The sequence below is a fragment of the Symphalangus syndactylus genome, chromosome 20, assembly GCF_028878055.3.
Source record: "Symphalangus syndactylus isolate Jambi chromosome 20, NHGRI_mSymSyn1-v2.1_pri, whole genome shotgun sequence".
NCBI lineage: Eukaryota > Metazoa > Chordata > Mammalia > Primates > Hylobatidae > Symphalangus > Symphalangus syndactylus.
This window is the reverse complement of record NC_072442.2, coordinates 28,732,892-28,760,253: the sequence shown is the minus strand read 5'-3', so window position 1 is coordinate 28,760,253 and position 27,362 is coordinate 28,732,892. Positions and strand designations below refer to the sequence as shown.

Here is a 27,362-nt window from a genome sequence, read left to right as displayed (position 1 = left end):
CAGGCATGAACCACCGCGCTCAGCTGCAATTCAATTTTTTTCCCCAATACAGACCCAGTTGTTCTAGCACCATCTGTTCCTTTCTGCCTTGAATTGTCTTGGTGCCTAGAATTACCTTTTAAGGTGTATCAAATGATATCACTCCTTTTTCAAAGCCTTTCAGTGGTTTCCCACCTCAGAGTAAAGACCAAAATATGCCTCATTAAGGTTCTACATGATCTGGAAAGATGAGATCCTGACTCATCTCCCGATACCCTGACTTACTCCCTTGCTCCAAACATCCTGACCTTGCTATTCTTTCATCATGCCAGATACTCTCCTGCCTCAGGGCCTTTGGATGGAAAACTCTTCCTTCAGATATCTGAATGGCTCAATCCTTTACTTTCTTCAGGGCTACCTTCTTTTTTTTTTTGAGACAGAGTCTCGCTCTGTCACCCAGGCTAGAGTGCAGTGGTGCAATCTCGGCTCACTGCAAGCTCCGCCTCCCGGGTTCATGCCATTCTCCTGCCTCAGCCTCTCCGAGTAGCTGGGACTACAGGCGCCCACCACCACGCCCAGCTAATTTTTTGTATTTTTAGTAGAGACAGGGTTTCACCGTGGTCTCAATCTCCTGACCTCGTGATCCGCCCGCCTCGGCCTCCCAAAGTGCTGGGATTACAAGCGTGAGCCACCACACCCGGCAGGGCTACCTTCTTAATGAGGCCTTTTTTGGATACCCTAAAATTTCAGCGGCCTCCCACACTTCCTATTATTTCTTTGACTTCCTTTCCTTATGACTTACCATTATCTAACATACTGTACGTTTAATTTTTCTTGTTTCTATCTGAATGTAAGCTTGAACGGCTATGCATTTATTTTGTTGACTCACTGCTCTGGCATCTAAGACAATGCTTGGTACATGGCAAGCATTTGATAAATTCATTAAATGAATAAGAATATTGAGGCCCAGAAAGATGAAGTTACTCACCTAAGATTACACAGATAATAAACAATAAAGCTAAAATCTAAACCTACATTGCCTTACTTCAGAGTCTAAGCTCTTAAGCCTGAGAGATGGGCTCCATTACTGAGTAGGGCTCAGTATAGTGGTACAGAGGTGCAGTGAACCTGGCAGCTTCCTCAACCTTTTCTTCTTTTTTTTTTTTTTTTTTAAAGAGATGGAGTCTTGCTGCTGGGTGCAGCAGCTCACGCCTGTAATCCCAGTACTTTGGGAGGCAGAGGCGGGTGGATCACAAGGTCAGGAGATCGAGACCATCCTGGCCAACATGGCGAAACCCCCTCTACTAAAAATATAAAAATTAGCTGAGTGTAGTGGCGCATGCCTGTAATCCCAGCTACTCGGGAGGCTGAGGCAGGAGAATCGCTTGAACCAGGGAGTCAGAGCTTGCAGTGAGCCAAGATCACGCCACTGCACTCCAGCCTGGCGACAGAGTGAGACTCTGTCTCAAAGAAAAAAAAAAAAGAGATGGAGTCTTGCTATGTTGCCCACGCTGGACTCAAACTCCTGGGCTCAAGCAATTCTCTCACCTCAGCCTCCTGAGCAGCTGGGACTACAGGCGTGTGCAACTGCGCCCTGCTAGCCCCCTCCACCTTCTGCCTGCGATGGAGCCAGGTGTTCCAGGGCTGGGGTTTGGCCTAAGCATCTTAGCAAATCAGTCATGTCCAAGGCACAACTGGGGGCAAGGCCAGTGTGCTGTTGCTCCCCAGTGGCTAGAATGGGGAAGAACGGGCTAAAGGCTGCCTTGAAGCTGAAGAGGGGTAGGGGACCTGGTTGGTTCTTGGTTCGCAGTCTCTCTCCTCACAGAAGACACAATGCAGGGGTGGGCATTAAGAGATCTTTATTTTACCAGAAGGGACAGGCAGTGGGGCAGTGCAACATCCAAGCCCCAGACCAGACATGCAGCATCCACATGCAGGAAGAGCTACACAGGCTGGGGCAGGGCCAGGGTGGGGAGCTGGGACCACTGGACACTCACAGCACCCCTGCCAAGACGCTTGGGTCCTGGGCTCTTCTGCCTCCATTGGAGCAAGGAGACAGAGGATTGGGTTGCTTCCCCATGGCTGAAACCCCACCACTCTGGCCAGGAAGAAAGATGGCACAAGGGCTCTGGGGTCTGGCCAGGCTACAGCACTCGATTCTGTACAGGATTGGCACAGCCTTGTCCACCAGAAGGGCCCAACACCCAGGACAGTGCAGCCCTAGCAGGAAGAAGGTCTACACACTTTCTGTCCCCAACAGGGCTAGACCCTCATCTCAGAAAACTTAGCAGAGTTGGGACCAAACCCCACCGCTCCAGCAGGAACATGCCCATAAAGAGGCCTTCCCTGAGCACAAGCAGGGGCCTCCTAAGGCAGTAGGAAACTGAGGAAGCTGCTGTAGACAGGAGGCCTTGCCTCTGTGCCCTTGGGGTCAGGGAGAAAGAACAGGGTATGAGCGCCGGCCGGGGCCTTGAGTGGATGAGGGGAAGGACAGTGTCTCTGGGCCCTGCAGGTCATGGCTGCCCAGACCCAGAGGGGCAGCAGCGGGTGAGGCTGTGGGCTTCCTGGGGCAGGGTTTAGGGCTGGGAAGACCAGTCCAGGAGAGAGGACAGTGACCGTCCTATCCAGAACCCCTGCCCATGCTGAGCTCTGGCCAGGGCCATAGGGAGGATGGACAGATGCACAGAGAACTTCAAGGCACCAGGATTCTGAGGAGCAGCGGGGCCACCCCCCACAGAGAGTGATTGTAATAAACATCTTCAGCTTAATCTACATGATGTGCATGGGGGAGAGAAAAAGACAGACAAAGGAAAAGTCACACAGGGAGATGAGACACAAACCTGATGAAAGTGGCAGTGAAAGTGGGGTGAAGGAGAGGAAGAGGAGGAGGTGGACAGACAGGAGAGACAGGAAGACAGCCAGAGATGGCCTGAACACGCAGCACTTCTGGTCCCTTCAAGATAAGGCACCAGAGTCAGTAACGTTCCCGTTGTTCTGTGGGATTAAAACGGGTGCTGGAGGGAGGGCCGGGTGGCTGCTGAAGTGAGTGGGCCTGCAGGAGCCTCACACCTGCACACCAGTGGCCTTCTTGATCAGGGGTATCTGCAAGGATGGGAGATGCCATAAGGCCTTGGCTCCAGGGCCCAGGACCACTTTGCCTGGGCCAGTCTGATGGGCTGCCCGGGCAACCCCACCGCAGCTAGGCAGGCACATACCTTAGACAGGTCCACGCCCGTGAGGGCATGCACAGAGGCAGGCAGCTCAGCCAGCAGTCGGTTCACTTCTGATGTGACCTTGCTGTTGTCTCCACTGAGGACCACAATCTCATCAACTTTGGTAAGTGGGGCAGCGATTTTGGCAGCAATCTAGGAGGTAAGAGTGGGAGGAGAGCCTGGTTGGTGCTGACTCTGTTCTCAGCCCGGTCCAGCATCTCTCCCTCCCTTCCTTAACTCACTCCAACCCCAAAGCAGCCTGGGCGGCCCTTAGTCTCGAGCCATGGTAAGAGGCCCTGTGGGCCAGGGATGGCTTAGGCCTGTTGTAGGGTTCCTGCCCCCTGCTGAGGATGCTCTTCATTTAACCCTTCTAGCCATCTGTCCCTGTGTTACTGCTAAGGCCCAGAGAAGTTCTGGCACTTGCCCAGATTGTCAAGCAAGGACACTTGAACCCTGGGACCCGCTTGGGTGGAAGCCTCACCTGGGGCAGGGCCTCCAGCACCAAGGCCATCTTGGCTGCATCCCCATATTTCTGGTAGGCTTCTGCCTTGAGCTTCATCCGCTCAGCCTCCGCCTTGCCCATCGCCTCGATGACTGCCGCTTCCGCCTCCCCGATTTTGCGGATCTTCTCAGCCTCTGCCTGTGCCAAGAGGACCTGCTTCACCCTGGGGGAGCCCAGGCCAGGCAGGATCAGTGGGACGTACCAGGGTCCTCTCAAGCCTTGCCTGGGGGCCAGCAAACCTTCAAACCCTCTGCTCTGGGGGCTGTCAGGGGTGGGAGACATTTGAACGGACGGGGGTGGCCTGACCTTCCAGCTCTGGCCAGGGAAAGGCCACAAGCTCCCATCTGTAAGTGGGAGGAGACAAACCAGGATGCTGTCTATGCCCAAGCACTACACCAGGCACTGGAGCCTCCTTTATCTATTTAGTCTTTTTTATTTTTTATTTTTTTTATTTTTTTTTGAGACGGAATCTCGCTCTGTCACCCAGGCTGGAGTGCAGTGGCGCAATCTCGGCTCACTGCAAGCTCTGCCTCCCAGGTTCACGCCATTCTCCTGCCTGCCTCAGCCTCTCCGAGTAGCTGGGACTACAGGCGCCCGCCACCACGCCCGGCTAATTTTTTGTATTTTTTTTTTTTTTTTTTTTTGAGAAGGAGTCTCGCTCTTTCACCCAGGCTGGAGTGCAGTGGCGCGATCTCGGCTCACTGCAGGCTCCATCCCCCGGGGTTCACGCCATTCTCCTGCCTCAGCCTCCCGCGTAGGTGGGACTACAGGCGCCCGCCACCTCGCCCGGCTAATTTTTTGTATTTTTTAGTAGAAACGGGGTTTCACCGTGTTAGCCAGGATGGTCTCGATCTCCTGACCTCGGGATCCGCCCGCCTCGGCCTCCCAAAGTGCTGGGATTACAAGCGTGAGCCACCACGCCTGGCCTTCTATTTAGTCTTCTTAACAGCAGTCCCGCAGGGGACGTGGGGTTATCCTCACTTCACAGTGAGTAAGAAGACACAGTGGAGGGGGAGAAGTGGCTTCCAAGCTGTGGTCAGGAGAGTAGAGGGAGTGCACTGAAGGCAGAGGAGCCTGACTAAGCCCTGACCCCGGCACCTGGGCGGCTCTCACTTTTCACCCTCGGCAATCTGCTGGATGCGGTGGGCCTCGGCCTCGGCAGGCCGGCGCACTGTAGCAATGAGCTCCTTGTCCGTACGCAGGATCTCCTGTGCCTCCACAGCAATCTGTTTCTTGCGCTGCACAACCTCAATCTCAATCTCTTCCTGCCGGATCTTCTGCTGTTCACGGGCCCCCTGCAGCTCATAGGCCAACTGGGCCTCAGCTGTCTGTGGCAAGAGGGTGGTTGGCACATTAGAGGCTAGTCACCAAGTCCTGATCCCTGAGCCCCAACCCAGGATGCCCTCAGGCTGCTCACCTTGACGTTAACCTCCTCACTGAAGGCTGACTTTTGCAGCTCGAAGGCTCGCTTAGAATCAGCAATCTTGGTGTCTGCCATGAACTTCACATCCAGCATCTCCTTCTTGCACTCAGCTTCCTGGGGGCAAAAGGGGCAGAAGGGGCAGGTGAGTGAGTAGAGGTCCTGAGTCATCATGGTCCCATCACCCCTGAGCTTCCCATCCTTGAACCCACGTACCCGGATGCCTGCGTCCCGTTCAGCCTCGGCCACGCCAATGTCAGCATCTCTCTGCACCACGGCAGTCTGCGTCTTGCCCAGGGAGCTCAGATAGTCCACTTTGTCATATACGTCCTGGAGAGGGAAGGGGGTATCAGAGGCTCAAAGGAGCAGCCAGAGGCACAAAGGTGCCCCTCTAGCCAAGCCACCATCTCCCAGATGGACGCCAGGAGATACAGCTTCCCATCACGTCGTACCTTGATGGTGAAGCTGAGGATCTCAATGCCCATGCGGCCAACATCAGGGGCTGCCACCTCCCGCACCAGCTTGGCAAACTGGTCCCGGTCCTGATAAATCTGCTCCACTGTCAGGGTCCCTGGGGGCAGAGGGATCAGAGGCTGGCTCCCCAGGGACCCAGCCAGCTGGGGAAGGGAGGAGGCATGCATGTAGAGGTCGGGGTGCATGCGGGGTGCTGCACTCTGAGCTGGGTCTTCCTGGGGTATCTTCTCAACAGCACTTAACACTGAGCTTCCTGGTGCACAGTCCAGGCTGAACGAGGAAAAGTGTCCCAAGCAGCACTAGGTTCCTGAGCAGACCGACAGCCTCCATCCCACCCTCACTCACGCCCTCCCCTCACTCACGCCCACCTTCACTCACGCCCTCCCTTCACTCACACCCTCTCCTTCACTCATGCCCTCCCTTCACTCAAGTCACCTGAAGTTTTGAAATTAAATATTTGAGGAAAAATGTTTTAGCTTGAAACTCCTGTGAAACAGGCCCCCTGCCCAGCCCTGCACCGCTCCCTGCCTTGGCTTAGGGGCCCGTGAGGCTCCTCAAAGGCTGAACAGGGCCTCACCGAGGATGGAGCGCAGATGTCCCTCCAGGGTCTGCAGGACGACGTTTTTGATGTCCTGCACATTCTTACCCAGAAACTGCTCACAAGCCACGGCCAAGAGTTCCTTCTCCGTCATAATCTTCACCTGCCAGTGATGACAAAGGCACTTCAGCCAGGCTGGAGCGAGGCAGATGGAGGCCCCAGACCCAGAGGTAGGCAGGATGGTGGCTATGCCTCCTTCTTTCCTTTTTTCAGACCTGGAGGCCCTGGGGGGCTGGAATCTGTCTGAGGCCTCTAGTGGGGAGACAGCAGCACAAGGGCTTCTCACACTGCGAAACTTCACCTGCACTCGCAGCCCAAGGCCCTGCCACGGCCTCTCCTGGGCATTCGGGGCTTGTCTCCCCACCCCTCCAGCCTATTGTCCCCTCACCAGCTAATTCCTCCCTTGCAGGCTTCCTACACGTGGGAGACCCTCAGGCTGAGGGGCAGAGAGTATGACAAGCAGAATGAGCAATAGGGACACAGACAGAGAAGGAAAGAGCTGGACGGGGCAGGAGAGGGGTGGGGGATGCAACCGAGGGTGCCTCTCTTTCTTGAGTTACTCAGCCAACCCCTCGCCGAGGCCTACAGCATGGCTGAACCTCGCTGCCCTGTGAAGCCAAGAGGTGGATCGGGGCAGGAAGCCCTCACCTAGGCCCCCAGCTGGGAATATGACGCAGCCTCCGTCTCCCAGAGTCCAGAGCTCCTCTGCCTCACATGGCCTCTCCCTTTGGGCCCCACCCCTCCCACACCATACCCAGGGAACAAGGAAGGCCTGGATTCTGGGGCTTGACATTTCCAACACCTGCAAAGAATGGGGGTGGGGTTAGTGAGCCAGGAGCCCTCAGCACTGGTTCTGTCCCTCGTGGGCCCGCTGAGGAGAGAAGGGGTGTCTGTTAGTCCTGCCGGGTGGCCAGAAGGGCCCGGTGAGCACGTTCCAGTGGCGACGACCCGACTGGCCCTCTCTTGTGGGACTTGAGGGGGCTGGGGCGCTGGAGAGAGACTGCCCCTGGCTGCTGTCCTCGCCTCCTCCCCCCAAACCCGAGTACAGGACCAGGCAGCTCAACGGACATGCGCAGGGCTGCTGAGTTACTATACCTGGGCGACACCCGTCACAGTTAAAGCTACCCCCTCGGCCGTCTCTACGTCCTCGCAGCGGGGCTGCAACGTCATAATCTCTAGGGAAATCCTGCCAAGAAACGCAAAACAGGGGCATGGGTCTGGGGGCGCAGGGCCTGGTGGTGTTGGGAAAGAGGCCAGTACCTCACTGCTCCGGCTGGGTCCTGGTGAGGAAGGTGGAGGGAGGACTCTCCATGGGGCTGAGATGGGAGTATCTGAGAGGGAGGTGGGCACGAGGGCAGGGTGGGTGCAGGTGGCCCCAGGGGAAGGAGCAGAAGTGGGCTGCGTATGTGCACACACCCTCTGCTCAAGTCAGCCTGGCTGGAATTGTGAGGAAAAGGAAGTAGAAAGAAGTGGCTGTGGGTGGTCAGGGGCTGTTGGTCGGGGAAGAATCCAGGTGTAGCTGTGTGTATGTTCTGGGATAGCAAGTCAGTGCTGGTCCTCCTGGCCCTGCCATGCAGGCCATCCGTGGATGTCAACTGAGCCTCCCGCAGGGGCCCTTGCCCATTCCTTGGTCTACCCAGCACCCCAGGGTGCCCCAGGAAGCTGCTTGGAAAGCTCTGTCTGATTGCCTGGCATCCTGGAGTATGCCCACTGCTGGGCTAAGATGGAAGTGATTCTGTACCTGCCCCTTGCCAGAGAAGCCCTACCTGGTGGCTGCAGCCTTTGACTTGAAACCCACGTCTGGTATTAGGCCCAGGTGGGTCACATGGGAAATTTAGACTGAGGTCACACTAGAGCTTCTTGGCCAAGGAGTGTTAACCCTGGAAAGAGTTGTTCTGGCCACGTAATCTGACTCCTCCAGGGTCCACAGTCACCCACTTTAAAAGGGATCTGGGTTTTGCAGGTGTTTCAAGTGTAGGTGTGGGTGTGGAAGGGGAGAGGACTGCATCAAATGGGGTATTGAGGGAGGCCTGGACCCTACCCCTTCCACACAAGGTGCTCTGAGCCTCTCAGGCCTCTGCACCTCCCATGGCTACAAGGGCTAAGGGGATGGGGATGGTCCCCTTCCCCATTAGAGATGGCAGGAAGGGTGAAGAAGGGAGTGGTGGTGTAGTGTTTTTGCCTAAGCAGAGGCTGAAGGGCAATTGAATGCAGAGGGCGGGGGTGAGAAAGATGCGGTTCAGGCCTCTTCCAGCCTGGGAACCCGCTGGCACACAGGCTCTGAGGGGGCAGCGCCTTTTTGTTGTTCGCTCCTGCAGTCCACATGCCTCAAACTGAGAAGGTACTCAGTAGAGAGCTGGTGAATGAAGCAATGAAGAGGGGAACCCACACATGACAGAGTAAGCATTTGGAGCTAATTAACACCCAAGCCCAAGAATAGATTTCGCCAGCTATGGCTGCATGGTAACGAAGGCCTGGCATCCAGGGACACTCACTGGCAGACTTGGCAGAGCTTCCAGAATCCCTCGCTGTTTCCCTACTTGCAGTCCAATAGGCAAGGGCAAGGGACCTAGGGATCTACAGGGATCCATCCTGGCACCCAGAGCAGTGGAGGAGAGAAAAGAGGAGAGGGAGGAAGGCACGGTCTCAGGAGGGGAGTCCATCGGCTCCTGTCTGCCAGGCCCCGCAGGGCAGGAAGAGAGAAGGTTAGACACGGAGGAGGAAGCAGGTGGGTTATTACCTGTGCAACCCCTGTTACGAATAGTGGAACCCCCTCCGACGTCTCAATATTCTCACAGCGACACAGGATGGTCATAACCTCCAGAGACAGTCTGAGGAGCAGCCAGGGGGTGGGGAGAGGTAGGGACAGGAAGGGGAGGAGGGGACACAGCAAACACACACAGTAGTTACCAGACAAGCACCGATGCCTGACGCGGGGGGGCATGCTGTCAGTAATCCAACCCCCCAACTGTCAGCTCAGCCGAGGGCTGCAGGAGAGCAGAGACCCCCTGTGCTGATCCGAGGCCTCTGGGTCTCTCCTCTAGCCCCCAAACCCTTTCAGTGAGGGCCTGCTGTGCTGGGGAAGATGCCTGCTGCCACCCTGGGCCTGTGGCCTGAGGTCAGGAGGCTTGTGCACAGGACACCTGGGTTGCCCCCCACCTCACTTTCCCAGGGATCCTGTCGCAATCTGGGAGACTGAGCCTTAGCCCCCCATCTTCACACAGGTAAACCTGTGTTTCCAGAAACCGGGAGTGGAAGGCTATTCTGGGGACTCCTGAGCTTTAGCAAATACTGAATCCGCCAGGTCTGCACTATCTATCGCTAAGGCAAGGCGGGGCCAGAAAAGCCCAAATGTTCTGATGTGGGGGGCCAAGGAAGGCTGGGGGAGAAAGTGTGCTCCTGCCAGAATACTCAGGGACAACCGGGAGATAAGGGAAACATTTAATTGGGAATTTCCAAAGTTGGCCAGGGGCAGAGAGATTATTGGCAAAGAAAACAAGGTGCCTCAAAGCTCCCTGGCCCATCCTGGCTGGGCCTCCCTAGGCAGTGTGTGTGCAGGGTGGTTGTCCAGGCAGAGGCCAGGCTGTGGACAGTGTGGAAGGTTTCCCTAAATCAGAGGAAGGAAGAGAGGGCAGAGGCCGAGGGTGAAGGGGCAGAAGCAGGTGGAGGGGGTGATAAGGAGCAGCAGTCGATGTACAGCCCCCATCTCAATCCCAGGAGGGGCCATCCCCACAGTGCCAGCCCTGGGGCACTGGCCATGCAGGCATGCAAAAGTTGCCTTCATTCCAGCCCCTAACACTAGCATCCTTGGGCCTGAGAGGATTCTTGACACAGCTCAGACAGGAACCCACCAAGCTCTCTTCTGGGGAAGGAGAGAGGGAAATAGGGGAGAGAGAGGGAGGGAGGAAGGGTAGTGGGGAGGGAAGAAGGGAGGCTGCAGCTCAGATGCCAAAGGTGGAAGAATTGCTCAGGTAAGAGGGAGAGAGCTGCCCATATCAGGGCCTCGGGATAGTATAGGATGTGGCAGCAAAGTGCAGCAGGAGGGGTCATTGAGCCTGGAAGAAGAATGGCTGACCCCAAGGGCAAGTGACATATAGACAGCTGCAGAAAGGACCTTGAGAGGGAGGCTGAGTATCCAGGCTGAGTTAGAAGCCTCTACTCTGACCTGAGAGGCTCCTGCCAGCCTAGGGAAATAAAGGCCCCAGGCTGTGGAGCTGTCCCCCAAGCAGGCTAGAGACTGGGGAAGAGACTGCCCCCCAGAAAAGGGGTAAGAAAGGGAAGGATTACTGGCTCAGACTACCCAGCAAGTGAGACCAGAGGGAGGATGTAGAGCCTGGGTGTGAGGTCAGTGTCCTGGGAAGAGATACAAGGCCCTTCACCTCTAACTTCCAAACTTGCTGTCAGAAAGGCTCGGCCCTTCTGTCCTGGCTCTGCTCCCTGGAGCAAGAAGGGAGAGCAGGGGACCAAGAATCCACACAAAGGACTGCAGGGGAATTGGCCTAGCAGTGGCTGCCCATGCAGGACAGGTGTCCGGACAAGATACTCTGTTGTGCTGGGAATGCACAGCGTGTGGGGTGGCAGTATGTCTGGAGAGGGCTCCCCACGGCTTCTGACAGGCCACTGGCCCACTCAGGTGCGGCCAGGATCCTCTCGAGTGGAGGCTGTGGCCACTACTGATTACTCTGACACTTTGAGCCTTGGACCAGAAGAGTCCCCAGCATTGCTCACCTCCGGCCGTGTAAAGTGAGGGGAGAGGTGGGAGAGTGGAGCGGTTACTGGGAACCAGTGAAATTAATCCATTGTGCCATTCTTCCCGTTCCCCCCGACCCTAGCAGATGCCCTCAGACTCCCAGGAGCCTCAAGCGCTAGCAGCTTGGTGCAGACGTGAGCTGCTGACGGGTGGGGGATGGGGCAGAGGAGGTTTCCACTGGAATCTCCATGATTTCCCCTGTGGGGTGACCGAACCCCTTGCAACATGCCCACAGTTCTGCTGCCCTTGTTGCCTGGGTCCTGGTTGGGAAGGGTCTGCTCCTCCCCTCCCCACTGCCCCATCTCCCATAATCAGGAAGGGGGCTATCGTGGAAAGGTAGTTGGCATGCCTCATCTCCCGGGTGGGCAGTGAGGGTGGCAAGAGAGGCCAGGTCTGGCCCTGCCCTAGGCTCTGCAGGCAGCAGCAGGTAGAGCTGGATGGTGGGCCCTATGGGGAGCTGAAATCTCACTTCCTCTAGTAAGTCTTTCCAGACTGATTTAGGAGGTCCAGACCTGTCTTGCTGAGCCCCAGCACTAATTCGTTAAGTCCCCCTCCCTGTCTAACTTACCACTGTCACAGAACCACTTTTGACTCTATGTCCCTTCTCTGCCACATGGTCCCTGCCTGGATTACCCCAGGGCCTGCATAGGGAAGGGTATGCATGGGGTCCCTCCAGCCTTTCCTCCCTTCATATGCCCACTCCAAACTGGGCATATAATAAAGACTTCTTAAATAACTTTGAGTTATAATCAGGAAATCAAGATTCTGCCAGGGTTATGACCCTGAATTCTCTGGGACAGAAGTAATGCCACCTCCAGTGGAAAAAAGAACACCCACTAAGGAGGGGGTGCCCATGACAGACCTTCCTGACGCGTGTCTCCTGCACCCCTGTGCAACCATCTCACATGCTTCTTAGGAGGTCCCCCCCAACCCCACCCCTCCACCGCCAGAATGGAATGTGGAAATGGTAGATGCTCTAGCTGACCCTCAGGGTGAAGCAGAACAATGGTGGAAGCCCCTCTCTCCGTGGCCCACTCCATGACAGGTCCTAGACTCCCCAGGTGCTTACCTCTGAGTGTCGGAGATACACCACCAGGCCCAGGCCCAGCCGCCAAACACGTACTGTTTATAGTCGGAACCACAACAGCCCCCTGGGGAGCAAAGCAAACCACCGCAGGTCAGTCGGTTCTTGGGTCTGTCTACCCTCCAGCCCACTGACAGCAACTTTTGTCCTTTACCTGCTCTGATACTTGACAACGCCTACTGTTGGGTGCCTCGTGCTGTTACACATAAATGAGAGAGTTCTCCCTGCCCTTATGGGAGTTAAAATCTAGCTTGGTAGACAGGCAATTTACATAAAGAGAAGGATAGCCAACGAATAGTTCAGAATGTAAGTGCTTCCAGAGAAAAGAAGAACAGAACAGGACAATGGGCAGAGGTGATCTGAAAAAGCTTCTTTTTTTTTTTTTTGTTTTTTTTCAGACAGAATGTCACTCTGTTGCCCAGGCTAGAGTGCAGTGGTGCAATCGTGGCTCACTGCAACCTCTGCCTCTTGGGTTCAAGTGATTCTCCTGCCTCAGCCTCCTGAGTTGCTGGGATCACAGGTGCCCACCACACCATACCTGGCTAATTTTTGTATTTTTAGTATAGACAGAGTTTCACCATGTTGGCCAGGCTGGTCTCAAACTCTTGGCCTTAGGCAATCTGCCTGCCTTGGCCTCCCAAAGTGTGAGCCACCTCGCCAGGCCAGCTTTTTTTTTTTTTTTTTTTTTTCTCCTGGAGACGGAGTTTTGCTCTGTTGCCCAGGCTGGAGTGCAGTGGCGTGATCTCGGCTCACTGCAACCTCCGCCTCCCAGGTTCAAGCAATTCTCCTGCCTCAGCCTCCCAAGTAGCTAGGATTATAGGAATGCACCACCATGCCCGTCTAATTTTTGTATTCTTAGTAGAGATGGGGTTTCACCATGTTGGCCAGGCTGGTCTCGAACTCTTGACCTTGTGATCCACCTGCCTCAGCCTCCCAAAATGCTGGGATTACAGGCATGAGCCACCGCGCCCAGTCCAGCTTCCATTTTTAATTAATTCATTCAATAAACAAGTATGCCCTGGAGCTCACCTGTTATCACGGTGGGTGTAGACAGAGAGGGAATGCGGACAGGGGCAACACTGGGGGGCTGGGAAGGAAGGAAGAGTCTCCCAGCCAAGGCAAGGGGGTTTGCTCTTCTGCCTGGCAGACACATCTCAGTGAGGCTGGTTCTCTACTTCCAAAACATTCGGAATGACTTTGTTCCTCTCGTGGGAACGGGTGGGGAAGGCAAGGCCTCAAAACAAAGGCTAACTTGTGGTACCAATGGGAGAAGTGAAGAGAAAGCAAAAAGGCCTAAAAAGGAAGTGGTTCTTGGAAACAGTGTGTCAGTTACACAGAATATCTAATTCAGCCACAACCCAGATCCATGCTGTAGACATGTTCTACATGATCCCTATACAGAAACGAGAAAAATCAATTCCTAAGTTTTTTTTTTTGAGAAGGAGTCTCGTTCTGTTGCCCAGGCTAGAGTGCAGTGGTGCAATCTCAGCTCACTGCAAGCTCCGCCTCCTGGGTTCACGTGATTCTTCTGCCTCGGCCTCCCAAATAGCTGGGACTACAGGTGCCCGCCACCACGCCTGGCTAACTTTTTGTATTTTTAGTAGAGACGGGGTTTCACCGTGTTAGCCAGGATGGTCTTGATCTCCTGACCTCGTGATCTGCCCGCCTCAGCTTCCCAAAGTGCTGGGATTACAGGCGTGAGCCACCACGCCCGGCAATTCCTGAGATTCTTGTAGTGAACTCTCTTGTTAATGCCAAAATTCCTCATCAAGTTCAAGGAAACCTTCATAAAACTGGACAGACAGTTAACTTGCAGTGCAAAAAAAAATGTACAGGAAACAGTATTCAAAGGAAATATGTGATCTGGGAAAAACCAGAGTGTTATCATTTCTTTTTTTTTTTTTTGAGACAGGGTCTCATTCTGTCACCCAGGCTAGAGTACACTGCACATGAGTACAGCACTGCTAGAGTACACGGCTCACTGCAGCCTCCACCTCTTGGGCTCAATCGATCCTCCCACCTTAGCTTCTCGAGTAGCTGGAACCGCAGGTGTGTGCCCCTACGCCCAGCTAATTTTTGTATTTTTTGTGGAGACAAGGTTTCACCATGTTACCCAGGCTGTTCTCGAATTCCTGGGCTCATGCGATCCACATGCGTTGGCCTCTCAAAGTGCTGGGATTACAGGCATGAGCCGACGCACCTGGCCGAGCATTATCATTTCCATGTTCACAAAGTTAGGTTTTCATGAAAGCTTCAAAGAACCTCAAAAGGTTGTCTGACTCCCAAGGTCAAGGGTCTGGGGGAGTTTCATGCAGCTGGGTTAGTGTCTCTGAGGACTCACGGCAGGGAACAAGGCAAGTGGAGGGGCAGAGGGCAGATCACACAGTGTCTTGTGTGTCAGGCCAAGAAGCTGTGTATGTGAGTGACAGGGAGCAAGGTTACCCTTGAGAAACACACACCACTTTGCACGAGGAGGAAGACACTGGGATCAGGGAGACTGGTCTCTTGCAGTAATCCAGGCAAGGCATGGTGGCTGATACTGTCAGACAACTTCTAGAGCAGTCTTATCCATGGCAACTTTCTGTGAGGGTAGGAATGTTCTCTATCTTCTTCTGTGTTTATGCTGTGCAGTACAGCAGCCTCTAGCAACACATGACTGTTGTGCACTTCAAATGAGGCTGGTATGACTGGGGAACTGAATTTTTTTTTTTTTTTTTTTTTTGAGACAGAGTCTCGCTCTGTTGCCCAGGCTGGAGTGCAGTGGCGCGATCTCGGCTCACTGCAGGCTCCACCTCCCGGGTTCACGCCATTCTCCTGACTCAGCCTCTCCGAGTAGCTGGGACTACAGGCGCCCGCCACCACGCCCGGCTAATTTTTTGTATTTTTTAGTAGAGACAGGGTTTCACCATGGTCTCGATCTCCTGACCTCGTGATCCGCCCGCCTCAGCCTCCCAAAGTGCTGGGATTACAAGCGTGAGCCACCACGCCCGGCCCTGAATTTTTTAATTAATTTAAATGGCCACCTGTGGCTCCTGTCCACATCGGACAGTGCAGCTGTAGAGTCTGGGTTTGGGTGGGTGGTGAGGACAATGATAGAAACAGACACAATGGAGAGAACAGGAAAATGGGGACAAATTTTTGGTGGGTGGAGGCAAAGAAATAAAGACCTGCTCCACTTCACCCCCAGTGGGGAAGGCTTGAAAGGTTGGAGAGCTGGCATCTAATACTGCTTACCAGGTGGGTAACCCAGTTTTCTGGGTCTGCTGCCATGCATGAAGTTCTAGTAGCAGAGCCAGAGGTCCAGGGATCAAGGAGCAGTGTGGGCAGGGAACAGTAAGAGGGGGTCCTGGGTCTCTGTTTCTCTGGGGTAGAACTACCTGTTAACAGGGCTGCTGTTCAAGGTAAGGCATTCCAGGCTTCTCTGACCTGGGAAGTGGGGTAGGGAGGCCTCTGAGGACAAGCACTCAATCTGAAACCCAAATCATTTCAGGATCAAGTGAAACCGGAAGGGGACCAAAAATCACAGCTTATTCTACATCTTCTGGCCTGGTGGGGGCTGGGGCATGGCTGCCTTGGGCTAGCCCCAGGGGACTTCTCAATGTGCAGTGGGAAGGTGGTAGTGGTGAGGGTAGGATGAGGGAGTGGGGTGGGGGATGGACAGGGTAGATGGCCACTCTTTTTTTTTTTTTTTTTTGAGATAGAGTCTCGATGTGACGCCCAGGCTGGAGTGCACTGGCGCAAACTCCACCTCCTGGGTTCACACCATTCTCCTGCCTCAGCCTCCCGAGCAGCTGGGACTACAGGCGCCCGCCACCACGCCCAGCTTTTTTTTTGTATTTTTAGTAGAGCTGGGTTTCACCTTGTCAGCCAGGATGATCTCGATCTCCTGACCTTGTGATCTGCCTGCCTTGGCCTCCCAAAGTGCTGGGATTACAGGCGTGAGCCACCACACCCGGCCCTAGATGGCCACTCTTTATCTTTTTTTTTTTTTTTTTTTTTTTGAGACAGAGTCTTGTTCTGTTGCCCAGGTTGGAGTGCAGTGGCACAATGTCAGCTCAATGCAACCTCCGCCTCCCAGGTTCAAGCGATTCTCCTGCCTCAGCCTCCCAAGTAGCTGGGATTACAGGCAACCACCACCACGTCTGGCTAATTTTTAAATTTTTAGTAGAGATGGGGTTTCACCATGTTGGCCAGGCTGGTCTCGAACTCCTGACCTCAGGTGATCTGCCTGCCTCAGGCGCCCAAAGTGCTGGGATTACAGGCATAAGCCACCGCACCCAGCCCACCCTTTACCTTTTTCTTTGGCTTGGGGAGCAGGCTGCCACAGCTCAAGCTGGGCCTTGGCCAAGGGCAACATTGCCAGGTTCCCAAGGGTAGCAACAACAGGAAGCTGAAACTGCCAGATTGCCCGCCCCTACCAGCATCCTCCCCTGGAAGGCAACTTCCTGCCAGCTTCCTGGTCACTCAGCCTGAGCACCCCTCCCAAGAGGCCAGTTAGGTGCCTCTTCCTTGATTTCCCTAACTCTTACTCGTCTCAAGACCTGGAAGTTTCTCCTAACTGTACCTCACTCTACTCTTTCTAACCCAACTTGCTTTCCCTTTCCACAATTAAGCTGAAGAACCACAAAATACCCTACGATAACCTCTGTTCCATTCCCTTAGCCCTTCCCCAGGACACAGCCCACCACTCTGCCCTCTCAGGAGCATCCCCTGCCCTTCCTGGCCTTCCTCCACCTTCTTTTTTTTTTTTTGAGACAGTATTGTGCTCTGTCACCTGGCTGAATGCAGTGGTGTAATCACAGCTCACTGCAGCTTTGAACTCACGGGCTCAAGCGATCCTCCAGCCTCAGCCTTCCATACACCGCAATGCCTGTCTAATTAAAAAGAATTGTTTTTGTAGAGACAGGGTCTCCCTGAGGGACGAGAGAGACCCTCTCATATTGTTTTATACTCAATACCTGTTTTAAGAAAAAAACAAGGAAGTGAAATCAAAGACAGGCAGCCCGGTTCCAGGCTCGAAACAAGGCCTGGGCCTGCCTGGCCTAAACCTAATAGTTAAAAATCAACTCATAACTTAGAAACTGATGTTATTCATAGATTCCAGACATTGTATAGAAGAACACTGTGAAACTCCCTGCCCTGTTCTGTTTCACTCTGACTACCAGTGCATGAAACCCCTGTCACATATCCCCTAGACTGCTCTATCAATCACGACCCTTTCATGTGAAATCTTTAGTGTTGTGAGCCCTTAAAAGGGACAGAAATTGTACACTCGAGGAGTTCGGATTTTAAGGCCGTAGCTTGCCGATGCTCCCAGCTGAATAACACCCTTCCTTCTACAACTCAGTATCTGAGAAGTTTTGTCTGCAGCTCGTCCTGTTACATCACTATGTTGCACAAGCTGGTCTGAAACTCTGGGCCTCAAGTTATCCTCCCACCTTGGTCTCCTAAAGTGCTGGGATTACAGGTGTGAGCCACCGTGTCCAGCCCACCTTCTTCCTACTAGTCAAGAAGTCCATATCCTGGCTGGGCATGATGGCTCATGACTGTAATTCCAGCACTTCGGGAGGCTGAGGTGGGAGGATTGCTTGAGCCCAGGAGTTTGAGAGCAGTCTGGGCAACACAGGGAGACCCTGTCTCTACAAAAAATTAAAAATTAGCAGCCAGGCATGGTGGCTCACACCTGTAATTCCAGCACTTTGGGAGGCCGAGGTGGGCGGATCACTTGAGGCCAGGAGTTTGAGAACAGCGTGGCCAACATGGTGAAACCTGTCTCTACTAAAAATATAAAAATTAGCTGGGCACTGTGGCGCGTGCCTGTAATCCCAGCTACTTGGGAGGCTGAGGCATGAGAATGGCTTGAACCTGGTAGGTGGAGGCTGCAGTGAGCCGAAGTCACACCACTGCACTCCAGCCTGGGCAACAGAGCAAGACCTTGTTTTTTTTTGTTTTGTTTTTTTTTTTTAAATACTGAGTATGGTGGCATCCACTTATAGTCTCAGCTACTTGGGAGGCTGAGGTGGGAGGACTGCTTGAGCCTAGGAGGTCGAGGCTGCAGTGAGCTGTGATCATGCTACTGCACTCTAGTAGCCTGGGTGACAGAGCAAGACTGTGTCTCAAAAAAAAAAAAAAAAAGTCCATATCCTACTAGGGGGTTTAATCTTTTTTGAACCACATACCCCTTTATCAATCCAGCAATGCCTAAGGACCCCTCCTCAAGAATATTGGTTTATTTATTTATTTATTGAAATAGGGTCTCACTCTGTTGCCCAGGTTGGAGTGCAATGGTGTGATCTTGGCTCAATGCATCCTCTGCCTCCTGGGCTCAAGCAATCCTCCCACCTCAGCCTCCAGAGTAGCTGGGACCACAGGTATGTGCCACCACTCCTGGCTAATTTTTTTTTTTTTTTTGTGGTAGAGACAGAGTTTTGCCATGTTGCCCAAGCTGGTCTCAAACTCCTGGCCTCGAGTGATCCATCTGCCTCAGCCTCTCAAATTGCTGGAATTACAGGCATTAGTCTGGCCAAGAATACTTATAAATTCATAAAATAAATACATAAGAAAGAAATTATATTGAAAGTTATCAAAATTTAAAACAACCAAATGTGCAATACAGTAATGTCGTTCTTTATTAATACATTAAATAGTAAGATCTAGTGGTAAATCTAATTATTAGCTTAATTCCAAAATACAGATGAATTATTTCCTTTGTTTTTGGTACGCTTACAAGCACGCGTCACTATGCCCGGCTAATTTTTTGTATTTTTAACAGAAACAGGGTTTCAACATGTTAGCCAGAACGGTCTTGAACTCCTGACCTCAGTTGATCCTCCCGTCTTGGCCTCCCAAAGTGCTGGGATTTTCAAGGTACCAGATTTTCAAGGTACCAGAAATAACTGTAGTGTAGTAGGAAACTTTCTGCTAATACTATCATGAATTGTTGCCAACATTCATAATCACAGAAAACACTAAATTTCAGTTAGGGTGAGTGAAAATAAAATTACACTTTTCTCCCCCCTTATCCCCACCCCCCGACCCCATCCAAATGAAAAGGATTCCCCTTTAAAATTTTCAAAAGTAGAGAGAAAAAAGGTTTTATGTTACAAACTGAAGGAGGGAAGTTAGATAATAAGAAAGGATGGAAAAGATGACCATGAGATGTATTAGCATCCTCCTTCTGAAACTGGGCTGGGTGAGGTGCCTCTGGTCTTAGACCCAGGTCCAAGGAGCAAGGCAGACAGGTGGGGGCAGGGGTGGGAGCAGTTGCTCTGCTCTCTCAGGAGTCCACACACAAGAGGGAGCTGGATCTCAGCTTGATCATCTCAAATCCCAAGGTATCATTGTGCCAGGCATTATCTGCCACCCCCCCAACCTGAGCATCCTCAGTTCTCAGCATGACCTCCTCTTCCCACCCTTAAAATAGCTTTGAAGCTAACAGAGCATTGACTTCTGTTCTGAAGACCAGGTTCTCAGTAACTGGAAGGCACAGAGCAGCCCATCTCTGGGGCTCTTCATGCCCCTCAGTCCCAAGTCCTTTCCACAAGGATGGAATTGGAGCTTTTGTCTTCTCAGCTCAGAGTCTGGGCTTCCTGAACGAAATTCCACAAGAAAAACAAAGTGCAGTGCAGATTCTGGTCTCTAAAAGCCTTCTCTAAGGGTGGGGACTGGGAGACAGGTCCAGGTCTTATAGAGGAGCAAGTCTGCCTTCAGTGTTCTCTGGGAGTCTCCCTTCTGTCCCCAAGGCTATTTCTGGTCTTCAGGGGGATAGGGTACTTATCTCCCACACACTGGGGATGTCCCAGTGGAGAGACTGATTTTGAGATCCAAAGTGAGCCTGAAGCCATGTTTTGGAATGAAAATTCCCAGTGGATTTATCACCCCTTTCCAAGGGTTGGCAGCTGTAAGGCCTGGCTCAGGGCTTCTATCCCCTACTATCTCTTCAGTAACCAGTTCTACCAAATCTGCACGCAGGCTTAAAAAATCAGCACTGATAGTGGGAAGATAGACAAGAGAAATTCCTCCAGCTCCAGGCCTCCAAGCTGTCAGGCACCAGGACCCCCCTCCCCCAGCTCCTGAGAGCAAGGAGCTGCACAACCCGGTGGCTTGCAAGGTGTCCGCCGCTTCTCAAAGCACCCCAAATATAAAATCTCAAAGCAGCTCCTTTTCCCCAGTACCGCAGTCTCCATGCCCCACCTAGACAGAAATTCTGGAACTTGCAGCATTTTGCAATCCCGAGCTGCACGGCCCAGAACCGGGTTTCCCAACCTGTAGAGGCCGCACCCGCGTCTCCTGGGCGGGCAGTGCCGGTAATCCCCAACAAGCCCCAGCCTGCTTGGAATTAACGGGTCTGACTGTGCCGAGAAAGGACCTCTGTTTCAGGGCCCCTCCCCATACAGGCACCTGCCCTCCAGGGCTGCGCGACCCGCCCCCAATCCCGGGCGCTGGAATTCAGCCAAACCTCTGCGTTCCCGGCACCACCCGTTCCCTCCCTCCTGGAACCCCGCGGCTTCAGTTCGGGACCCCCAACCTCACGGTAGAGCGGCGGGGAGGCCCGCCTAGGGAGGGGGAGGGGGAGGAAAAGCAAATAAACACAGGAAAACACGCGGCGGGAGGGGGAGCCCCTGGTGGGTGCCCGAGGGTGCGCAGCAAGGAAAGCGTGAGCACAAGGGGATCTCTCTCGGAAGGGGCCTCAGGTGCGGCCCGGGGGCCAGCGCCCTGCGCCGCGCGGTGGACTCAGGCCCAGCTCTTCCCCGTGCACTCCCCAGCCCTGCACCCACCCCGAGTACCCTCCACAGCGCCCACCTTCCTCGCCGCCCCCTCACCTGAAACCACCAGCGCCTCGTTGGGCCCCACCGTGTGGCAATTGCCCATGGCGCCGGCGGCACGGAGGGCCCTCGGGACCGCACAGAGCCGGACAGCAGCAGCGGGTCCGCAGCGCCGGCCGCGCCCAGCCTATCCCGCCACCCCCAGCGGCCGGCCGCCCGCTCGCCCGCGCCCCTCTGTGGTCGCAGCCCCGCCGGAAGTGTGGCGGCGGAGGGCGGGGCCGGCGCGTTGAGGCAGGAGCGAGGGCAGCCTCGGCGGTCAACGCGCTTTATTCCAAGGGGCTCCGGATACAGATCGCCCCAGCCCGGCATCCGCCCGGAAGGCGTCCCCTTACTCCCATGGGGCACCTCGATACCAGCTGCCCTGCCCTGACACTTCTCAGCACCCATCTTAAGGCAGTTGGCCCTGGCCTCAGACCCTTGGGTTCAAATCCCAGGCCCTCCTCCTACTCACTGTGAGACCTTGGGCGAGTCCCTTAGCTCGGAAGCCTAATTTCGCCTCATTAACATGGGGGTAATTTAACTGCCTAGCTAGATGCTTGCAAAGGGCTCAATTCACTACTTCTCAATGTTGGCACTGCATCACATTGCAAACTTCCTGCCTCTGCTCCAGAGCTGATCAGAATCAATGAGGGTGGGGCCTGAAAATACTACATCGAAATTTCCGAGAAGCACAGGGTCTAGCATATTACCCCCTCTCTCTCCATCTGGGGTTACTGTCACTCTCAGGAAGAAATAATCACCCATTATTCCTTCAACCAGGAAAACAGATGTCCAGGGCACAGCTTGGGGCCCCAGAAAGTAACCATGGAGGTCAAGATCACAGACCCGTGTGTGCATGGCCTGGCACACATCTGAGGTTTTCAAGGACCATGAAGTGCCATGGAAAGCATCCTGGCCCGAGGGTTAGGAGAGCTGGCTCTCAGGCTCAACTTTAGCCTGAATTCGGTGCGTCATCTTAGACAAATCTGGTGAGCTCTGAGGGCTGAGGTAAGGTTGAGAAACTGTGGGCTCCTCAGGGTGGGGGGTGCTTAGAGAAGATGGGGCCCTTGAGTCCTCAGACTGGGGGTCTTCATCGGGTTCAGCATCCTCCCCAGGCCCAAGCCCTGCCAGCCTCTTGCTGGCCTCCCATAGCCGATGGGCTGCCCGGTCGTCTCGGGCAGCTGGAGGCACCTCTTCCACATGGCAGTTGGCAAAGTATCTCCCACTGAGGGGCTCGATGCCCTCTTGTAAAGCACAATACAGGGGTGTCTGGGCACCCCCTCTTGGTGCCCGGAGCACCAGCCAAGCCAATGGGCGCAAAAGTGGGCGCAGCCATCCAGGAACATGGCGCAGGAACAGCTCCGAGTTCACAGGCCCTGTAGGCAGGAAGAAAGAAAGGAGTTGGGCTAGGCGCAGTGGTGTGTATTTACAGTCACAGCTACTTGGGAGGCGGAGCAGGAGGATCGCTTGAGCCCAGGAGTTTAAGACCATCCTGGGCAACATAGTCAAGCTGTCTCTTAAAAAAAAAAAAAAAAAAAAAAAAAAAAAAAAAAAAAAATTGAACAGAGCTAGAAGAACAGGGACAGAATCTGGTTTCAAGGGAACCAGGATAGTATTTACCAGGCATCCGGGGCTTCTGCGAGGTGACTTCACTCATTTCCTGCATGAAGCCTCTTCCCTTCCATCCAGACTGCTTGTTCACCCCACATCCCAGATTTTGTTCATGCTGTGTCCCATGCCTGAAACAATTCTCAGTCTCTCTCCATCTTTTCTTCTAGCTCAAGTCCTGTTCCTTGTTTAACCAGGATTTATTAAGTACTTGCAGTATACCAGCCACTATTTTGGACATTAGTGATATGGAATGTAATAAAGGCTTAATAAAGGCTAATTGCGATCATCGCTATTATAATTACTAATGAGCCTTAGGCAGTGACTATCCAAAATGCAGCATGGTAATATGAATATGGCAGATCTTGTTATCCTGGCATAACCTCTTCCATAAGACAAAGTGTGCCTCTGGATCCCCAATTATCTCACTCAGAGTAAAAGCCAGAATGCCTATAGTGAACCTCCCTCCAAACCCTACAGGACCCAGTGCCTCTCTATGACCTCACCTCTTGCCACTCTCCCTGCTCACTCTGTTCCAGCCACATTAGCCTTTCTCAAGCACACCAGGAACTTCTGCCTTAGGGCCTCTGCACTTACTTTTTTCTGTTTTGGAGACAGTCTCGCTCTGTCACCCAGGCTGGAGTACAGTGGCGAGATCTCAGCTTACTGCAACGTCCACCTCCAGGTTCAGGCAATTCTCCTGCCTCAGCCTCCTGAATAGCTACAGGTGACAGCCACAATGCCTAGCTAATTTTTGTATTTGTAGTAGAGACAGGTTTTCTTTTTTTTTTCTTTTTTCTTTTTCTTTTTTTTTTTTTGAGATGGAGTCTTGCTCTGTCCCCCAGGCTGGAGTGCAGTGGCGTGATCACGGCTCACTGCAAACTCCACCTCCCAGATTAAAGCGATTATCCTGCCTCAGCCTCTGAGTAGCTGGGATTACAGGTGCGCGCCACCATGTCTGGCTAATTTTTGTATTTTTAGTAGAGACGGGGTTTCACCATGTTGGTCAGACTTGTCTCGAACTCCTGACCTTGTGATTGCCCGCCTCGGCCTCCCAAAATGCTGGGATTACAGGTGTGAGCCACCACGCCTGGCCTAGAGATGGGGTTTCACCATGTTGCCCAGGTTGGTCTCGAACTCCTGACCTCAAGTGATCTACCAGCCTTGGCCTCCCAAAGTGCTGGGATTACAGGCATGAGCCACTGCTTCCAGCCCCGCTGCACTTATTATTTGTGCTGTTCTCTCTTTTTCTGGGCATCTCCCCACTGAGCCATGTATCTTTCAGGCCTCTGTTCAAATGTCACCTTTATAGATAATGTCTTCCTTGACTGCCACACCATATTCCCATTCCATTTGCCCCTCGCCCTGTTTCCTTTTTCCTCAGAGCACTCTATCACCACCCCTCATCGTATATATTTATTGGCTGTCTCCCTCTCCTCCAAACTAGAATGCAAACTCTATGAGGGCAGGGTCTTTGTTTTGTTCACTGCTATATCCCCAGCACTGCAAATAATGCCTGATACAGAGTAGGTACTCGGTAAATGCTTCTTGGATGAATTATTAGCTATCATCATCATCATTATCAGTTCAGTCAGTGCAGATGGCTCCTACGGGTGGGAATCCAGGTCTTATTCATGGCCATATACCCCCCAGGGCTCAGGACCCAGGCTTGTGGTATGAAAGGAAGAACCTAAACCAGGAGAGCCTGGTTCCAAGATCAGCAAGGAACAGGTCTCTCCTTGGACTATGCTTCCTTCCTGCTCTGAGATTCTGTGACCCAATGAGGGATGGGGGGTGGGGAGGTGGTAGTGGTGTGGGGGGCACAGGATGGGGCAAGGAAAGGAGACGGGAATCGGAAGCCAAAGAACCAGACCTCACCTGGGTGGGCTGCATAGCAGGTGACGCCAGTGCCCTCAAGCTGGTTGGCGAGCTCCCGGGCAAACAGTACATTAGCCAGCTTAGTGTCAGCATATGCCCGCAGCTCCTGCCGCCAGCCCACCACTGGGCGGTCCAGGCGTTTGAAGTCGAGACGTCCCCGACGGTGGGCAGCTGAGGCTACCACCACCACACGGCTAGGGGCACATGCCTTCAGGCAAGGCAGCAGCAGATGTGTCAGCAGAAAGGGACCGATATGGTTCACCCGAAGCAGCAGGTTAAACGCCTCGCGGGTCCGGCCACAGGAACTGATCCCTGGGGCAGAGGCTAGATGTGAGCGGCTGCTCCAGAAGGAGCTCTGCAGCCTTGGCATCCCTATCTATGAGATGGGAGTAGGGGGCATCCTTCCCATGTGTCCACTGGCCCCAGCAGGGCCCCCGCTGGAGGGGGCAGCTGCCCCTGGCCACCTGCCACCCCCCCCCCACCCAGGGCCTGCTGCCCCTCACCGGCATTGTGGATGAGGATGTCCAACCGTGGCTCAGAGCTCAGGAAGGCAGTGGCAAAGGCCCGCACCGAGGCCAGACTGGCCAAGTCCAAGGCCATGAAGATGACCTCATTGTTCCCACTCTCCTGTGGAGTGGCAAGGGCTGGGCTTGTCACCAGGCATCTCTCTCCTCTTCCCTCTCCCCAGGCACCAAATGCTGAGAGTCCATCTCCTACTGTTTACTAAAATCTGCCCGTGTCTTAGAGTGTACTAGATAAGTTTGTGGATTCAAATCCTGACTTTGCCTTTTACTAAACTGTGTCCTTGGGCAAGATACTTAATCTCTCTGGGCCTCAGTTCTCTCACTGCATAAAGGGAATAATAATAACAACAGTCCCAATCTCACTGATCTGTTGTGAGGATGAAAGGAGTTAACATGTGTAAAATACACTCCAGCAGCACTGGGTAGGTACTTGCTATTATTATTATCACCTCCTTTCCCCATTACCATTTACCCTAAAATCTGTAACTTCTCACTGGTCTCCTCTCTCCCGTTCTTGCCCCTCCACTCCAGGCACCACGCAGCCACAAAGGGGTTCCTTCCAAAGGCTATTCTGACAGTCCAGAGCCTACTGAGGGCCGTTCATGGTCTCCACTGGTCTCTGCTACCCAATCTATAAAATCCAAGTTTCTCAATAGGCTCTAGAAGGTTTTCCAGCCCCCTCATTTGCCCATCTTCCTCATACTTTGTGCTCCAGCCTTATTAAATCTTTTTCTGTTTTTCCGATCAGTCCAGCTCTCTTGCCTCAGAGCCTTTGCTTATGCTGTGCCCTCTGCTGTTCCCTTTCCTACTAATCATTAATCCAACTTCTACTGATGCTTAAACGTCTCAGACCTGCAATTACGGCCTTCAGGAAGCCCCTCCCCCACTCGGCTTTGGTGCGCTTTCCTCGGGTGACCCCGGCGCTCCGTGCACTCCCTCTTCGCGCTCAGCCGCCCGCGCCGCACTCTCCTCCCTGGACCCGGATCCTCCGCAGCCCCTTTGCTGGCTTCTCCGTGTCCCGGCGGGTTCTCGGCTCACCGTTCCACGCGCCCCCGCTGCCTCTCACCTGGCGGAGGTCGAAGGCAGCCGCTTCCCCGCGCTCCCGGCTGCGGCAGGCCAGCACCACGCGCGCTCCCCGGCGCGCCAGCTCCAGCGCCGTCATCTTCCCGATGCCGCTGTTGGCGCCTGCGGACCGCGGGCGGGAGCAGAGCTGAGCTGAGCCCGGCGGGCCGCTGCTACCGCCGGCCCGGCCTCCTCTCCGCGCGCCCCGCCAGCTCGCACTCACCCGCCTCCGCACTCACCCGTGACCACGGCCGTGCGGCCCCGCAGGTTGCCCATGCCGCCGCACGGCGGGGCCTTCACCAGGTTGTAGTAGACAAGCACGTAAGCGCCCAGCAGCAACCCCGCACCCAGCAGCAGCGCCTCCATGCCGGCCGCGCCTCCCGGCTCCCGCCCAGGCCCCGCGCCGCCCTGGATCGCCGCCAGGCGGCTGCCGATCCGCCCCGCACAGGCCTGGAACGGCGCCGGGGCGCGTCAGCCTCCGAAGGCGGAGGCGGGCAGGAGGCTGGGCAGGGGTGTGTGCGCGTGCGGGTGCGCGCCGGCCCTGCGAGCGCCCCCTAGGCGTGCGTCGGCGTCCTGGGGGCGTGTGCCTCTGTGGACACCTTTGAGGTGCGTGTGTGCACTTGGGCCCTGGGAGCGCCCCCTAGGTGTGTGCCTGTGTGAACTCCTAGGTGTGTGTGTCCACGTACACCCTGGGAGTGCATGCTAGGTATGTGCATGCATCTGCAACGCTTGTATGTGAATGATCTCTAGGTGTGTATGTGCCCATGGCCCCGAGGATCACCCTTTGGGTTGTGTGCGTGCCTCTGGATCCTGTGTGTGAGCCCATGTAAGCACCTTGTAGGTGTTTGTGTGCATTCCGGCAGAGTCCCTCCAGGTATGTGCCTGCATCTGTAGTCTCTGCCAATGCATGTGCTTGCATATCTCCATATGTTTACTCGAGGTGTATGTAGCACAGTCCCTCCCTTCTGAAGTTAGGTGTGTACATGAATACACGTATGTCTTTGAGTTTAGTCCTAGATGCTTTTCCCTCTAGGAACAAGTCCTTCTCCTTCCTTGCCTTCCGAACAAATCCTTCTCCTTCCTTTCCTCCCTCCCTCCCTCCCTCCCTCCCTCCCTTCCTTCCTTCCTTCCTTCCCTCCCTCCCTCCCTCCCTTCCTTCTTTCCTTTCTTTCTTTCTTTTGAGACGGAGTCTCCCTCTGTTGCCCAGGCTGGAATGCAATGGCACCATCTCGGCTCACTGCAACCTCTGCCTTCCGGGTTCAAACGATTCTCCTGCCTCAGCCTTCTGAGTAGCTGGGATTACAGGTCCCCACCACCACACCTGACTAATTTTTGTATTTTTAGTAGAGAGGGGGTTTTGCCATGTTGGCCAGGCTGGTCTCGAACTCCTGACCTCAGGTGATCTGCCCACCTCAGCAGCCTCCTAAAGTGCTGGGATTATAGGCGTGAGCCACCATGTCCAGGTGT

At 54.1% G+C, this 27,362-nt stretch overlaps 2 protein-coding genes across 6 annotated transcripts; both read right to left on the bottom strand.

Moving 5' to 3' along the window:
• Positions 1–1,821: 1,821 nt before the first annotated feature.
• On the bottom strand, positions 1,822–21,130 carry FLOT2 (flotillin 2). Of its 5 annotated transcripts, none has more exons than XM_055256797.2 (11): positions 20,842–21,130; positions 12,005–12,086; positions 7,281–7,371; positions 6,165–6,288; positions 5,566–5,684; positions 5,330–5,443; positions 5,111–5,230; positions 4,807–5,021; positions 3,673–3,856; positions 3,195–3,344; positions 1,822–3,081 (listed from the first exon to the last, which is right to left on the bottom strand). In XM_055256797.2, exons 1-11 carry the CDS (start codon positions 20,888–20,890, stop codon positions 3,043–3,045), a joined length of 1,287 nt encoding a protein of 428 aa, XP_055112772.1. In that variant the 5' UTR covers positions 20,891–21,130; the 3' UTR covers positions 1,822–3,042. The 5 variants fall into 5 exon arrangements, with proteins under 5 accessions (XP_055112772.1, XP_055112773.1, XP_055112775.1 ...); XM_055256798.2 differs by lacking the exon at positions 7,281–7,371 and adding an exon at positions 8,926–9,016 and having other exon boundaries at positions 20,842–21,046; XM_055256800.2 differs by lacking the exon at positions 12,005–12,086 and having other exon boundaries at positions 20,842–21,043.
• DHRS13 (dehydrogenase/reductase 13) lies at positions 21,096–26,413 on the bottom strand. Its single transcript, XM_055256806.2, has 5 exons — positions 26,135–26,413; positions 25,900–26,018; positions 24,813–24,936; positions 24,310–24,621; positions 21,096–22,199 (listed from the first exon to the last, which is right to left on the bottom strand). Exons 1-5 carry the CDS (start codon positions 26,259–26,261, stop codon positions 21,748–21,750), a joined length of 1,134 nt encoding a protein of 377 aa, XP_055112781.2. The 5' UTR covers positions 26,262–26,413; the 3' UTR covers positions 21,096–21,747.
• Positions 26,414–27,362: the final 949 nt, after the last annotated feature.

Excerpts from the sequence above, each read along its gene's own strand:
- FLOT2 (XM_055256797.2), bottom strand. The coding sequence starts at position 20,890 with ATGGGCAATTGCCACACGGTGGGGCCCAACGAGGCGCTGGTGGTTTCA. Across the intron at positions 7,372-12,004 it reads TGTATCTCCGACACTCAGAG|GATTTCCCTAGAGATTATGA; the intron begins GTAAGCACCTGG and ends GTTTCTTGGCAG. Across the intron at positions 5,685-6,164 it reads ACATCTGCGCTCCATCCTCG|GGACCCTGACAGTGGAGCAG; the intron begins GTGAGGCCCTGT and ends CTCTGCCCCCAG.
- DHRS13 (XM_055256806.2), bottom strand. The coding sequence starts at position 26,261 with ATGGAGGCGCTGCTGCTGGGTGCGGGGTTGCTGCTGGGCGCTTACGTG. Across the intron at positions 24,622-24,812 it reads CATCCTCATCCACAATGCCG|GGATCAGTTCCTGTGGCCGG; the intron begins GTGAGGGGCAGC and ends CCTCTGCCCCAG. Across the intron at positions 22,200-24,309 it reads CTGCTATGCAGCCCACCCAG|GGCCTGTGAACTCGGAGCTG; the intron begins GTGAGGTCTGGT and ends TCCTGCCTACAG.